This window comes from Eriocheir sinensis, chromosome 24, assembly GCF_024679095.1.
Source record: "Eriocheir sinensis breed Jianghai 21 chromosome 24, ASM2467909v1, whole genome shotgun sequence".
Lineage (NCBI taxonomy): Eukaryota > Metazoa > Arthropoda > Malacostraca > Decapoda > Varunidae > Eriocheir > Eriocheir sinensis.
The window spans coordinates 1,493,061-1,507,691 of NC_066532.1; the positions used below are offsets into that span (position 1 = coordinate 1,493,061).

At 39.0% G+C, this 14,631-nt stretch overlaps 1 protein-coding gene across 11 annotated transcripts in view; it reads left to right on the top strand.

Annotated features, from left to right (window-relative positions):
• The first annotated feature begins 434 nt into the window (after window positions 1–434).
• Window positions 435–14,631, top strand: part of LOC127002705 (1-phosphatidylinositol 4,5-bisphosphate phosphodiesterase classes I and II-like) — a 148,313-nt gene continuing 134,116 nt past the window's right edge. For all 11 annotated transcript variants that reach the window (XM_050868780.1, XM_050868789.1, XM_050868781.1 and 8 more), the window contains exon 1: window positions 435–585. In XM_050868780.1, the coding sequence (XP_050724737.1) occupies window positions 517–585 (69 nt within the window). In that variant the 5' untranslated portion in view covers window positions 435–516. The remainder of the gene's footprint in view (window positions 586–14,631) is intronic.

The window sequence follows — 14,631 nt, forward strand, 5'->3', positions numbered from 1 at the left end:
TTTGGTGCTGGAAATACCGAGGTGATTGATGTGTTGATGATTTTATGGAGAGAGACTCGCTTGATGGACGGGACGCGATGGGTTAGGTGTGTTTTACTGTATGTATTTGTGTGTGTTTCGTGTGTGCATGATATCGCTGTACAGTCCACGGTCTCACTCATTCTCTTTCTCCTTACTCAGTCACAGGACACCTCTCCTCCCAAAATTGACCTCTCTTTCGGCCACCTCTTTGGATTCTTTTTAGGAGCAGCGAGTAGCGGGCTTTTTTTTTATTATTGTTTCATTTTTTTTGTGCCCTTGAGCTGTCTCCTTTGTTGTAAAAAAAGTACCTCATTGTCATCGGAGGAGCGTAAACACAACGATCATTCGCAGAGGACAGATTTACTGAAAGACTCACCAGCGACCGGTCTTGTTGTTGCTTGATGAATCCGGCCCTTCACTTCTCTACTCCTCCCTACACTGACCCCACGGGCTTACTCCTCTCCCTCTCTCCCCCCACAGGACAGCTCGGCGGGGATGCACGTTGTGGTGAAGGTGGACCCCCAAGGCTTCTACCTCTACTGGAAGAACACCAACAACCCCGACGTGAGTACCTGTGTGGCGCGGCGTGGGGGTAACCTAGTTTGACCTGCTTGTAGTGTACGGGGCGTGAGCTGTACTCGTCTGGTTCGTGTTGAATTTCCCTTGTACTGTTTTTATTTTCCTGTATTTTTTCCTTTTTTTAATATTCTTTTTTTTTTCCTTTATTTTCCTTTTTTCTCCTTTTATTTTCCTTTATTGTCCTTCAGTCCATTTTAAGTCGACGTTTGGTTTTTATTTTTCATTCATTATTCTGTTTTTTTTTTCTTCATCTTTTCATCCTTGTCTAAGTATTTTCTTCCTCTTTATATGAAACGTCCTGGACTCTTCCCTTTGTCTTCCTTCTCTCTCTCTCTCTCTCTCTCTCTCTCTAATTTATGGCTCGTAATAAGGTTAACTTTAATATTTTCTTCCTTTCTCACTTCTTGTCTTCTTCTTTTCTTCCCTTTTCTTTTTTTCTTCCTTTCTTTTTTCGTAATTTTCTTCGTTTTTTTGCTTATTATTTTTTTTAGCCATTCTTGTCTTCTTCATTTTCTTCTTTGTCTTCTCCTTCCTTCTTTATCTATTATTTTTTCTTCCTTTTTTCTTTTTCTTTTCTTCGTCTCCTCCATCTTCTTCTTTTTCTTGTTCTTGTTCTTCTTGTTCTTCTTTTTCTTCTTTTTCTTTTTCTTCTTGTTCTTGTTCTTGTTCTCTTTCTTGTTCTTTTTCTTCTTCTTCTTCTTCTTCTTCTTCCTTTTCCTTTCCTTTATGTCTTTCCTTCACGGTTCATTTGTCTTTATTCCTCCTCCCTTCCTTCTCCTCCTGCGTTCTTCCTTCCTTCCTCCTTTCTCTTCTTCTATCTCTTCCTTCCCTCTATACCTCCCTCCTTCCCTCCCTCTCCTCTCCTCCTTTATTTTCCTATTTTCTTCAGTGTTTAATGTTGTTTGCATCCCTTTCTTCTTTCTCTCCTTCCTTCCTTCCTTCCTTCCTTCCTTCCTTCCTTCCTTCATTATATTCCTTTCTCTCCCTCCTCCTCCTCTTTCCTACTCCGCTCTTTCTTCTTTCTTTCTTCTTTCCTTCCTTTCTTCTTTCCTTCCTTCCTTCCTTCCTTCCTTCCTTCCCCTCTTCCTCTTTCTTACTCCTTCTCTCTTTCTCTTCTTCCATTCCTCCTTCCTTCGTTTCACCCCTTCCTCCCTCCTCCTCCTCCTCCTCTCAACTTGTCGTTTTTTGCATTATTTTCTCCTCATATCTTCCTCCTCCTCCTCCTGCTCCTCCTCCTCCTCCTCCTGCTCCTCCATCTCCTCCACTCGAGCGACTCAACCTCTTCACGTTGATGTTTCCATGTTTCCTCCTCCTCCTCATCATCATCATCATCCTCCTCTTCCTCCTCCTCCTCTTCCTCCTCCTCTCAACTAGACGTTTTTGGCATTATTTTCTCCTCATATCTTCCTCCTCCTCCTCCTGGTCCTCCTCCTCCTCCTCCTGGTCCTCCTCCTCCTCCTCCTCCTCTCGGATTTGTTCCTCTGAGGCTAAATCGCAGTTTGGCAACAATGGTGAGAGTCTCTTGTATGAAGTCTCTCTCTCTCTCTCTCTCTCTCTCTCTCTCTCCTCTCCTCCTCCTCCTCCTTCTTCTCCTCAAGATCTAAATCGAGACTTGAACTTGAAGACTCTCGCTCTGTTCTCACCATTGAAAAGTTTTGCTCTTTCTTTTTTTCTTTTTTTTATTATTTTTTTACTTGTGGGTGAGACTGAAAGTAAATAGTGGGGGATAGGAATGTGTGGGGGAAGGGGGGGTGGGGGTGGGGAGGGAGTGTGTGTGTGTGTGTGTGTGCGCGTGTGTGTGTGTTTGTGTGTGTGTGTGTGTGTGTGTGTGTGTGTGTGTGTGTGTGTGTGTGTGTTTTGCTTGATTTATTGAGTTTTTTTCCTTCTTCCTTCCACTTTATCCGTCTATCTATCTCTATATTTATCTATCTATATCTATCTGTCTATCTATCTATCTATCTCTCTGTTCCTCTATGTCTATCAATATATCTAGTAGAAAATAGTGTGAAAGGAATTTTGGATGTTTCATAGTGTACGAGTGAAGGGGATGAAAGAGTGAAGATGCTGGTTAACTCTTGTATTAGGAACTTGGACTAAATTCAGTGAAGAAATATATTGTTGAAACTTGAATCATATGTAAAAAGACTGTTCCTTAGAAGACGAGATGAAAGAGTGAAGGTGCTGGTTAACTCTTGCATTAGGAACTTGGACTAAATTCAATGAAGAAATATATTGTTGAAACTTGAATCATATGTAAAAAGACTGTTCCTTAGAAGACGAGATGAAAGAGTGAAGATGCTGGTTAACTCTTGCATTAGGAATCTGAACGAGTTAACAGAAACATAGAATAAGAATATATGTATCATTTCTTGGGCTACTAGTGAATGTATGAGACAATAAACACACTGGTCAACTCTGCATAAGGAAGTTGGACGAAATTAAATGGAGAAATCAGGTAAAAGGATATAAAGACTTACTGAGATGAAAGAGTGATGATGCTGATTAACTCTTGCATTAGAAAATTGGACGAACTGAAAGAAAAGAAATATTGATGAGATATATAAGACTGGTTCTGAGGTTAGTTGGACGAAATTAAAAGAAGTCAAGTAAATGGATATAAAGACTTACTGAGATGAAAGAGTGATGATGCTGATTAACTCTTGCATTAGAAAACTGGACGAACTAAAAAAATGGAAATACTGATGAGATATATTAAGACTGGTTCTGAGGTTAGTTGGACGAAATTAAAAGAAGAAATCAGGTAAACGGATATAAAGACTTACTGAGATGAAAGAGTGATGATGCTGATTAACTCTTGCATTAGAAAACTGGACGAACTGAAAGAAAAGAAATACTGATGAGATATATTAAGACTGGTTCTGAGGTTAACTGGACGAAATTAAAAGAAGAAATCAGGTAAAAGGATATAAAGACTTAATGAGATGAAAGAGTGATGATGCTGATTAACTCTTGCATTAGAAAACTGGACGAACTGAAAAAAAGGAAATTCTGATGAGATATATTAAGACTGGTTCTGAGGTTACTAATGCAAGGGACGGAGAAATAAAGATGCTGCCTAATTACAAGGAAAGGGAATGATTAGACTGATAATATCGAGAGGAAGGTCGTTTTTCATCCCGGCTATCATTAGAAGGTGATTAGCGGCCGAGTACGATTAGGGAGAGAGAGAGAGAGAGAGAAAAATGAAAAGAAGAAAGGAAAGGAAAAGAAAAATTTCTCATCATTTCTCATCTTTTTCTTCTTTCTCTTCTTCTTTTCCTCTGCTTTCAAACATTCATCTTTTTTTCTCTCTCTCCCTAACTCGATTGAACTCTCCCTCAACTCTCTCTTCTTCCCTTAACTTTCCTTCCCTTATTCTTTGCCTTCAGATTTCTCTCCTCGTCTTTTCTTTTTCTCCTTTTTCTTCTTTTTTTTTTGTTTTTCCTCATCTTTTTCTTCTTCTTTTTCTTCTTCTTCTTATGCTTCTTGTTCTTTTGCTTCTTCTTTTTCTTCTGCTTATTCTTTTTCTTTTTCTTCTTTTCTTGTTCTTGTTCTTGTTCTTGTTCTTCTTCTTCGTTTTCTTTCTCTTCACGCTTTCCTATTCTGGATTTTCTTAACCATGGCAACGCTCTCTCTCTCTCTCTCTCTCTCTCTCTCTCTCTCTCTCTCTCTCTCTCTCTCTCTCTCTCTCTCTCTATTTTCTCTCTTCAATTTTTCGTTTTACGCCTTATCTGACTTTTTTTTGTAAGTCATAGTAACTCTCTCTCTCTCTCTCTCTCTCTCTCTCTCTCTCTCTCTCTCTCTCTCTCTCTCTCTCCTAATATAAAAGGGATAACTATGCAAATTTTCACAGTCTCCCCTCCGTGATAGAGAAAGTATGTGTGAGTTCGTGTGTTGGTAGCGACTCTTGCGGCAGAAAATGGGACGAGAAATATGGAAAAAAAGAACTGAGTGAAAAAGTCCAGCGATAGAATAGATTAGATTGATATTGGGTGTGTGTGCGTGTGTGCGTGTGTGTGGGGTGGGGTGGGGTGGAGGGAAGGAGAGGAAAGGAGGGAAGAGGAGGTTAGATACAAGAGGAGGAAGGAAGGGGGCGTAAGAGTGCCCCATTTACACACACACACGCCGTTACATAAATAGACGAGCAAGAGTTTAAAAAAAAAAGTGAAGGAAAAAAAGTTATAAAAAAAATAGTAGTCTTAATTATAACACCTGAGAGGAGGAGGTGGAGAGGAGAGGAGAGGAGAGGAGAGGAAGAGGAGGAGGAGGAATTGAAGGAAGAGAAGAATAAGAAAAAAGAAGAGAAAAAAGAACAATGAAAAGTAGAAAAGTAGAAGAAGGAGAAGAAAGAAGAAAAATCAAGAGAAGAAAGAAGAAGAAAAAGAAGAACAAAAGTATGATAGGTTTTAATAAGAAAGGAAAGGAAGGAGAGAGAAAAGAAAGAATGGATACGAAAAAGCAAGAAATAAGACAAAGGAAGGAGGGAAGGAAGAAAGAAAGAAAGAAGGAAGGAAGGAAGGAAGGAAGGAAGAAAAGAAGGAAGGAAGGAAAAAAAAAAACAAGAAATACAGTAACAAAAGGAAAAAAAAAGAGGTTATCAAAGAGAGAGAGAGAGAGAGAGAGAGAGCAATCACGATATGTCTGAATTCTGATGTATTTGACAAGATTTTTAATGAGAAGGATTTTGACGAAGCGAAAGTGAAGAAGGAAGGAAAGAAGGAAAAAGGAAGGGATGGAACGAGAGGAAGAAGGAAGGAAGGAAGGAAGGAAGGAAGGAAGGAAGAAAAGAAGGAAGGAAGAAAAGAAGGAAGGAAGGAAGGAAAAAGGAAGGGATGGAACGAGAGGAAGAAGGAAGGAAGAAAGGAAGGAAGGAAGGAAGAGAGGACTGAAGGAAGAAAAAAAGGAAGGAACGTAACGAGAGCTAGAAGGGATAAAGAAAGGAAGGAAGGAAGGAAAGGAGAACAAGAAGGGAAAGGGAATGACAAAATTAGATATATAAGGAAGAAAAGGAAGGGACGATGAAAGGAAGAAATAAAAAGAAAAAAAAGACAGGAAAAGAAGAAGGATGGAAGGAATATAAGGAAGCATAGAGGAAAGAAAAAAGAAAATATAATCTAGGAAAAAAAGAAGGAAAGAAGGAGAGGAAAGAAATTGAAATATGAGGAAAGAAAGAAAAGGGAAAGGAAAGAGATGAAAATAATGATGTAGATTAAAAGAAAAAAAAAGAAAGAAGAAAAGAATGAAGGAAATAAAGATAGGAGATTACAAAGACAGACAGACAGACAGAGACAGACAGACAGGCTAAGAGGGTTTCAGTGAGGCCGAATTAAATAGCTAAGTCTCCCTTAATGCCGCTCAGACCTTGAATAGAAAACGGACCGTGAAATATTACGAGAGAGAGAGACCGTTCCACTAAATAATTCCCTTTTTCAATCTCTCTCTCTCTCTCTCTCTCTCTCTCTCTCTATCTGTATCTTTCTTTCTGTCTTTTTGTCTCCTTTTTCTTTTCTTTCTTTTTTTTTCTTCATATATTTCTTTAATTTTCCTTTTTTCTCTTTTATTTCATTCTTTCTCTTTTTCTCTTCCTCTTTTTCTTTCTTTCTTTCTTTCTTTGTTTAGTTCTCTCTCTCTCTCTCTCTCTCTCTCTTTAAACTTTCACTAACTCACCTTTCCTCTCCATTGGCTTCCCTTTCCTTTCTCTTTTCCTTTCTCTTTTGTATTTATGAACGCAAAGTGATCGGCGACCCTCCCTGGATTAGCCTTACTCCTGGACATTCAGTGATAGGAGTATGTTTGTTTGTGTGTTTGTTTGTTATAGCTGTATGGGGTTTTAAGTGATTTTCTTTTCATTATCTTATTTTTCTTGTTTTTTTCTTATTTTCTCAGTGTTGTCTTTTATTCTCTTCTTTTTCTTGTTTTTCTTATTCTTTTTTGGTCTTTTTCTTCTTTTTTTTAATCCGAGTTTTGTCTTTTTTTTGTCTTAATGTTTTTTCTTTTTTCTTTTTCTTTTTCTTCTTTATTTTTCTTGTTTTCCTGCTTCCTCTTATTTTTTTCTTTTTTTCAGATTTTCCTATTTTTTTCTCATTTTTCTTACCCTACTTTTCTCTTATCTTCCTATTTTTTTCCTTATTCATATTTTATTTCATTTTTTCATTCACATTATTAATTTTCACTCCGATTATATTTTTCTGGTAATTTTCTTTCTCTCTTAATTCTAACAGATTTTTCATTTTTTTCTTGTAATTTTCTGTTTTCCCTCTTAGTTCTGACAGACTTTTCATATTCATGGTTTATGAGAGGCTTTCCGGGTGCCGTTTTCCTCGGTCATAAGAACATAAGCATAGCAGGGGATGTTTGTTATTGGTACACCATTTTATGACAGGTTTTTTGGAGTCGTTTTACATTATTATAGTTTTCTGTGTTTGCCCTTCCCCTAACGTTATATTCTCCCTGCTCTCTATTCCCTTTTCTCTTTTTTCATGTAGGTTTCTCATAAGACTTTCCAATAGCTTCAACTTGGTCTTCCCTTCTATCCCTTTTTATACATTTAACCTCTGGCGTCGGTAGGTTTTGGCGGGGACTGGTGGCCTCCCCCGCAAGTGTGAATGTGGCCTTATGGCGCAGACAAGTGTTTTATAGTGGCGCCATCCTGCTTCGCTCATGCTGCCCCCCGATGGTTAATGAAGAGTTTGGGTTGATAGGTGGTCATCTGGACAGCATGCGGGATGAGTGAAAACTGTTAGCTTGTGGTGGCGGGCGGGGCTTGAACCGGGGTCCTTCATGACACCGCGCCCGCACTCTGACTACTCAGCCACCGCCTTCCCTGCTCTTGTACTCCTGTGCTTCCAAGTCCAGCCCTTTCTTGCACCTTCGTTGATTCCTTTCCCACTCTCCCTTTGCCTCTAATCCTTTTGTTTCTTATCCAACCCTCCTTCGTTTCAACACACAGCCGCCTCAACACCCTTATCTCAGCCGCTGATATCCACTTTTTCTTTTCATTTGCCTATTTTTTTCTTGATATTTTTTATTTTCTAAGTGTTATTTTTTTTCCTTCTCCTTTTTCCTTTTCTTAAATTTTTTCTTGATTTTTCTGATCTTTTTATCCGAGTTTTGTTTTGCTTTTCTTAATTTTCTTGTTTTCTCTTTTCTTTTTTCTTTTTCATTTGGTTATTTTTATTCGTGTTTTCCTTTCCGCTTTAATAGTTTTATGAATCTATATGTCATCGCTGCCACAGTCTTATGTATAAAAAAAATTGGAAAGGTTCGGTATAAAATATAAGGACAAGGATGATTTAGCGTTGTAGATATATCGTTTCAAGGTTCATTAAATGTTCCTGGATATACCATTTTTTTTGTTAAACCCTTCCAGTTATAGATGAGTTATGTGTTTTGTGGTTTCGGAATCTATACATCATGGCAGCTATTCAGATTCAGTATTATCAGCTCCAAGGATAACGTCAATATCTTAACTATTTATTGAACTATTTTTCACCTTCAATGTGTCCCTAAGCTCTCCCGCACTAAGAGATATCAATATTACCAACACAAAAAAAACACGTCACCTCATATGTTCGCCTTTGTTGTTGGGCAAGCTTTCCTTTGTCAGTATTACCAACTCAAAAAACAACGGAATCTTTTAAACTCTTCCTCGCTTCGTTGTGTTTCAAGCTCTCCCTCACTAAGAGTCGTCATCTATTACCAACACAAAAAAAAAACATCAACACCTACTAAACCAATTACTATTTTCCTCTCACTCTTTCACCATTAAATTACTCTCACCAAAAAAATAAATTAATGTATCGGATGTAGCCATTAACTAAAAAGTGGTTCATGAAAAGCTTGTATAGTGAACCGTGTCTAACTGACTGATATCATTGGAACTGATGTCAAGGGAATGGCCGAGGAAGGGAGAGCTTGTGATATGGGTGAAGGGAATGGCCGAGGAAGGGAGAGCTTGTGATATGAGCGAAGGGAATGGCCGAGGAAGGGAGAGCTTGTGATATGGGTGAAGGGAATGGCCGAGGAAGGGAGAGCTTGTGATATGGGTGAAGGGAATGGCCGAGGAAGGGAGAGTTTGTGATATGGGTAAAGAGAATGGCCAAGAAAGGGAGAGTTTGTGATATGGGTAAAGAGAATGGCCAAGAAAGGGAGAGTTTGTGATATGGGTAAAGAGAATGGCCAAGAAAGGGAGAGTTTGTGATATGGGTAAAGAGAATGGCCAAGAAAGGGAGAGTTTGTGATATGGGTAAAGAGAATGGCCAAGGAAGGGAGAGTTTGTGATATGGGTGAAGGGAATGGCCAAGGAAGGGAGAGCTTGTGATATGGGTGAAGGGAATGGCCGAGGAAGGAAGAGCTTGGAATATGGGTGAAGGGGATGGCCGAGGAAGGGAGTGCTTGTGATGTGGTTGTAGTGAATGGCCGAGGAAGGGAGAGCTTGTGATATGGGTGAAGGGAATGGCTGAGGAAGGGAGAGCTTGTGATATGGGTGAAGGGAATGGCCGAGGAAGGGAGAGCTTGTGATATGGGTGAAGGGAATGGCCGAGGAAGGGAGAGCTTGTGATATGAGCGAAGGGAATGGCCGAGGAAGGGAGAGCTTGTGATATGGGTGAAAGGAATGGCCGAGGAAGGGAGACCTTGTGATATGGGTGAAGGGAAATGGCCGAGGAAGGGAGAGCTTGTGATATGGGGGAAGGGAATGGCCGAGGAAGGGAGAGCTTGTGATATGGGTGAAGGGAATGGCCGAGGAAGGGAGAGCTTGTGATATGAGCGAAGGGAATGGCCGAGGAAGGGAGAGCTTGTGATATGAGCGAAGAGAATGGCCGAGGAAGGGAGAGCTTGTGATATGAGCGAAGAGAATGGCCGAGGAAGGGAGAGCTTGTGATATGGGTGAAGGGAATGGCCGAGGAAGGGAGAGCTTGTGATATGAGCGAAGGGAATGGCCGAGGAAGGGAGAGCTTGTGATATGGGTGAAGGGAATGGCCGAGGAAGGGAGAGCTTGTGATATGAGCGAAGGGAATGGCCGAGGAAGGGAGAGCTTGTGATATGGGCGAAAGGAATGGCCGAGGAAGGGAGAGCTTGTGATATGGGTGAAGGGAATGGCCGAGGAGGGGGAACTTGTGATATGGGCGAGATGGTATTAGCGTAACGAATATGAAGCAGAAGGATAATGACGATAAAGTAGCCTTGTAGGACATGTATATACTCTGAAATAGAAGATATGGGACGTAGGATAAAGAGGAAGGTGATAAGGAGAATATATTGTGTGTTGGTGAAAGGAAATGCTCTCTCTCTCTCTCTCTCTCTCTCTCTCTCTCTCTCATAGGATCATAAAATTTGCAACAAAATCTTCTTGAAAACATTCTGTCAGTGTGTGTGTGTGTGTGTGTGTGTGTGTGTGTGTGTGTGTGTGTGTGTGTGTGTGTGTGTTGCCCTTTAATTTAGTCATCATCTTATATTGGATTTTCGGTTCTTATTTATTTTTTTCCTCTTTTTTCCTTTTTTCCTTTCACTTTTTCTTTCTTTACTTTTTCGGTTTTATTTTTCTTTCTCTTTTTCTTCTTTTTTCTTCTTTGGGGATTTTTTTTTACTTTCGTTTTTTTCTTTTCCTTTATATTTTTCCATTTTCCTTTTCCTTTTATTCCTTCGTTTTTTATTTTCCTTTTCTCTCTTCCATCTTTGTATCTTTTCCTGGGGTCATTTTCTCTTGTTTGCTTTTTATCTTTTTTTACTTTTTTTTCTTTCTTTTTCATCTTTCATTCTTTCCCTTTTTTTCCTTTCATTCTTTTCCTTTTTTACTTTTTCTCCTAATTTCTTTTTTTCTTCTTTGGGTCAGTTGTATCTTTTTTTCATTTCCTTTCTTTCCTTTTTTCTTTTTATTTCATTCTTTTTTCCTTTTTCCTTCCCTTTCTTTCCCTTATTTTCTTTATTTTTTTCCTTTCTTTCCTTTTTTCTTTCATTCTTTTTTTTCTTTTCTTTCCCTTTTCTCTCTATTTCTTTATTTCCTAGAGTCAGTTTCCTTTCACATTTTATCTTTTCTTTCACTTCCTTTCTTTTATTTCTTTTCCTTTCATTCTTTTTTCCTTTTCTTAATTTTTTTCCATTTTCCTTTCATTCTTCCATATTTCCTCTTTCTCTCTCTTTATTTCTTTCTCTCTCCATTTTTTCCCTCCATGATGAAGCTGTTGGGGTGTTGGGGGACTTTTTACGAGGGAGAGAACGAGGAGGGAAGGGAGGGAGGGAGGGAGAGAAAGCAGGAAAGGGGAGGGAGAGAAAGGTAGGGCGGAACGGCTGGGGGAGGGATGAACGAGGTAGGAATGGAGAGAAGAAAGGTTAGGAAGGAGGAATAATGGAGGGAGGGAGGGAGGAAAAGGAGGAGAGGGAGGGAGAGAGGATGGAGGAAACGGTTGATGGAGGAAGGAAGGAAGGGAGAAGAATAGAGGAAGGAAGGAAGGAAGGAAGGAAAAAGAATAGAGAAATGAAGGAAGGAAGGAAGAAAGAAAGGAAGGAAGAATAGAGGAAGGAAGGAAGAAGAGTAGAGGAAGGAAGGAAGAAGAGTAGAGGAAGGAAGGAAGGAAGGAAGGAAGAAGAAGAATAGAGAAAGGAAGGAAGGAAGAATAGAGGAAGGAAGGAAGGAAGGAAGGAAGAATAGAGGAAGGAAGGAAGGAAGGAAGAAGAAGAATAGAGAAAGGAAGGAAGGAAGGAAGGAAGAAAGAAAGGAAGAAGAAGAATAGAGGAAGGAAGGAAGGAAGGAAGAGGAATAGAGGAAGGAAAAAGAAAGAAAAAAAGAAAAGAAGGAAGGATTTCGATAAGAAGTATATATCTTTTACAATACTTCAAGCACTAAAAAGAGTTGGAACCCTTTTCAAATACCAAACAAAATACAAACAGGATCCTAATCTCTTCTTTAAACCCTTCGATCCTTTAAACACAACTGTCATACACGATCCAACACCCTTATCAACCCCCTTACACACTATCCTACAGAGATCTTAAACTTCGGTCATTTGAAACCTTTGTAGTATAAGAAGCTCTATTCAATACCCTTCCATGGAGTTATATAAGATTCTGCTGTGTTTATTTCTTACTGTGGAGAATTGGAACCTTTTAGAAGTATAAGAAACACGATTCAATACCCTTCCATGGAGTTATATAAGATTCTGCTGTGTTTATTTCTTACTGTGGAGAATTGGAACCTTTTAGAAATATAAGAAACACGATTCAATACCCTTTCATGGAGTTATACAAGATTCTGCTGTGTTTATTTCGTACTGTGGAGAATTGGAACCTTTTAGAAATATAAGAAACACGATTCGATACCCTTCCATGGAGTTATATAAGATTTTTCTGAGTTTATTTCGTACTGTGGAGAATTGAAACCTTTTAGAAATATAAGAAACACGATTCAATACCCTTTCATGGAGTTATACAAGATTCTGCTGTGTTTATTTCGTACTGTGGAGAATTGGAACCTTTTAGAAATATAAGAAACACGATTCAATACCCTTTCATGGAATTATATAAGATTCTGCTGTACAAATACACACACACACGATTCAATACCCTTCCATGGAGTTATATAAGATTTTTCTGAGTTTATTTCTAACTGTGGAGAATTGAAACCTTTTAGAAATGTAGCACACACACACACACACACACACACACACACCAGAGAGCCTTATTCCCCTTCGTAAACATCGTGGACTAAACAACTTGACTTCCATTTCGCTGAGCATGTTCTATTTAATGTCACCATACGTTAGAGCGAGTGTTCAATCCTACCTTGCCGGTTTTCATATATGGTTCAGAGACTTGGAACCTCGCGAAAGAACCAGAGAGAGAGAGAGAGAGAGAGAGGTTAGGAAGGATGAATAATGGAGGGAAGGAGGGAGGAAAAGGAGGGAGAGAGATGGAGAAAGTATGGAGGAAACGTTTGAAGGAGGGAAGGAAGGAAGAAGAGTAGAGGAAGGAAGGAAGGTGTGTGTGTGTGTGTGTGTGTGTGTGTGATTAGTGTATCTCTCTCTTCCTCTAACCCATTCATTTTCCCTCTTTTTTTATTTCCTTCCTTGTAATCTTCATCTTTCTTTCATCATATTCTAATTTCTCTCTCCCTAATTCTTCCTAATGCTTTCCACCTCAATCTGTCTGGCGTTAGTATTCTCCATCCTTATCCTTTAACACATCCATTTTCCTTCTTTTCTTACATATTCATTTTGTAGTTTTCCTCTTTTTCCTTCCTCGCTTTCAACTTGTTTCTTCTCTATTCTCTCCAACGTCCTCCACCTCAATCTGTCTGGTGTTTGTGTACTCCATCTTTTTCCTTTAACACATCCATTTTCCTTCTTTTCTTACATATTCATTTTGTAGTTTTCCTCTTTTTCCTTCCTCGCTTTCAACTTGTTTTTTCTCTATTCTCTCCAACGTCCTCCACCTCAGTCTGTCTGGTGTTTGTGTACTCCATCTTTTTCCTTTAACACATCCATTTTCCTTCTTTTCTTACATATTCTTTTTGTGGTTTTCTTCTTTTTCCTTCCTCGCTTTCAACTTGTTTTTTCTCTATTCTCTAAAACGTCCTCCACTTTGCTCTCTCTGGCGTTCGTGTACTCCATCCTTCTCCTTTCTCTTCTTCATTTAACTTATCTCTTTCCCCTCCTTCCTTTCTTAATCTTTTCCTGTGTTTTTCCTCCCTCATCTTCCTCTCTATTTAACTTTTTTTCTTTCTTATTCTTCCCAACGTCGTCAACCTTACTCCATCTTGCGTTAGTGTACTCCATCCTCCTCTTTTTCCTTCCTTATATATTCCTTTCCTATATACCAAGTCTCTTTCTACCTTTTACTAAGCTTTTTTTAACCCCATTCTTTATCTCACTTCTGTCCGGCGTTCGTGTACTCCATCCATTTCATCTCTCTTCTTCATTTAACACTTCCCTTTCCCCTCCTTTCTTATTTAATCTTTTCCTGTTTTTCCTTCCCTCTCCTTCTTTATTTAACTTTTTTTTTCTTTCTTATTCTTCCCAGCGTCGTCAACCTTACTCTGTCTTGCGTTCGTGTACTCCATCCATTTCATCTCTCTTCTTCATTTAACTCATCCCTTTCACCTCCTTTCTTATTTAATCTTTTCCTGTTTTTCCTTCCCTCTCCTTTATTTAACTTTTTTTTTCTTTCTTATTCTTCCCAACGTCGTCAACCTTACTCCATCTTGCGTTAGTCTACTCCATCCTTCTCCTTTTCCTTTCGTTTCATATCCCTCCTTTTCTTTTTTCTTTCTTTTTTCTTTTTTTTCTTTCATTCTTTCCTATTTTTCGTTTTCTCTTAATTTTTTTTGGGGGGGTTTAGTTTTATCTTTTTTTCATTTCCTTTCTTTCCTTCTTTTTCTTTCATTCTTTTTTTGCTTTTTTTCTTTCCTTTCTTTCCCTTGTATCTTCATTTCTTTCTTCTTTGGGGCAGTTTTATCTTTTCTTTCACTTCCTTTCTTTCCTTTCTTTCTTTTTCTTTCATTCTTTATTCCTTTTCTTTCATTTCCTTTTTTCCGTTTTCTCTTAATTTCTTTCTTTTTGGGGTTCAATTTTATCTCTTGTTACTCTTGTCTGGCGTTCGTGTACTCCATCCCTCCCTCCCCCCCCACCCCCCACCCCGCACACCCACACACCCACACACTAATTCTTTTCTTTTCATTCTTTTCCTTTTTCTCTTTATTTCTTTCTTTTTTGGGGGGCAATTTTATCTCTTGTTACTATTGGCTGGCGTTAGTGGACTACATCCCCCCTTCCCCCCCACACACCCACACACACACACTAATTCTTTTCTTTTCATTCTTTTCCTTTTTCTCTTAATTTCTTTCTTTTTGGGGGTCAATTTTATCTCTTGTTACTCTTGTCTGGCGTTCGTGTACTCCATCCCCCCTTCCCCCCCACCCCCCACCCCCGCCCCACCCACACCCACCCACCCACACACACACTAATTCTTTTCTTTTCATTCTTTTCCTTTTTCTCTTAATTTCTTTCTTTTTGGGGGTCAATTTTATCTCTTGTTACT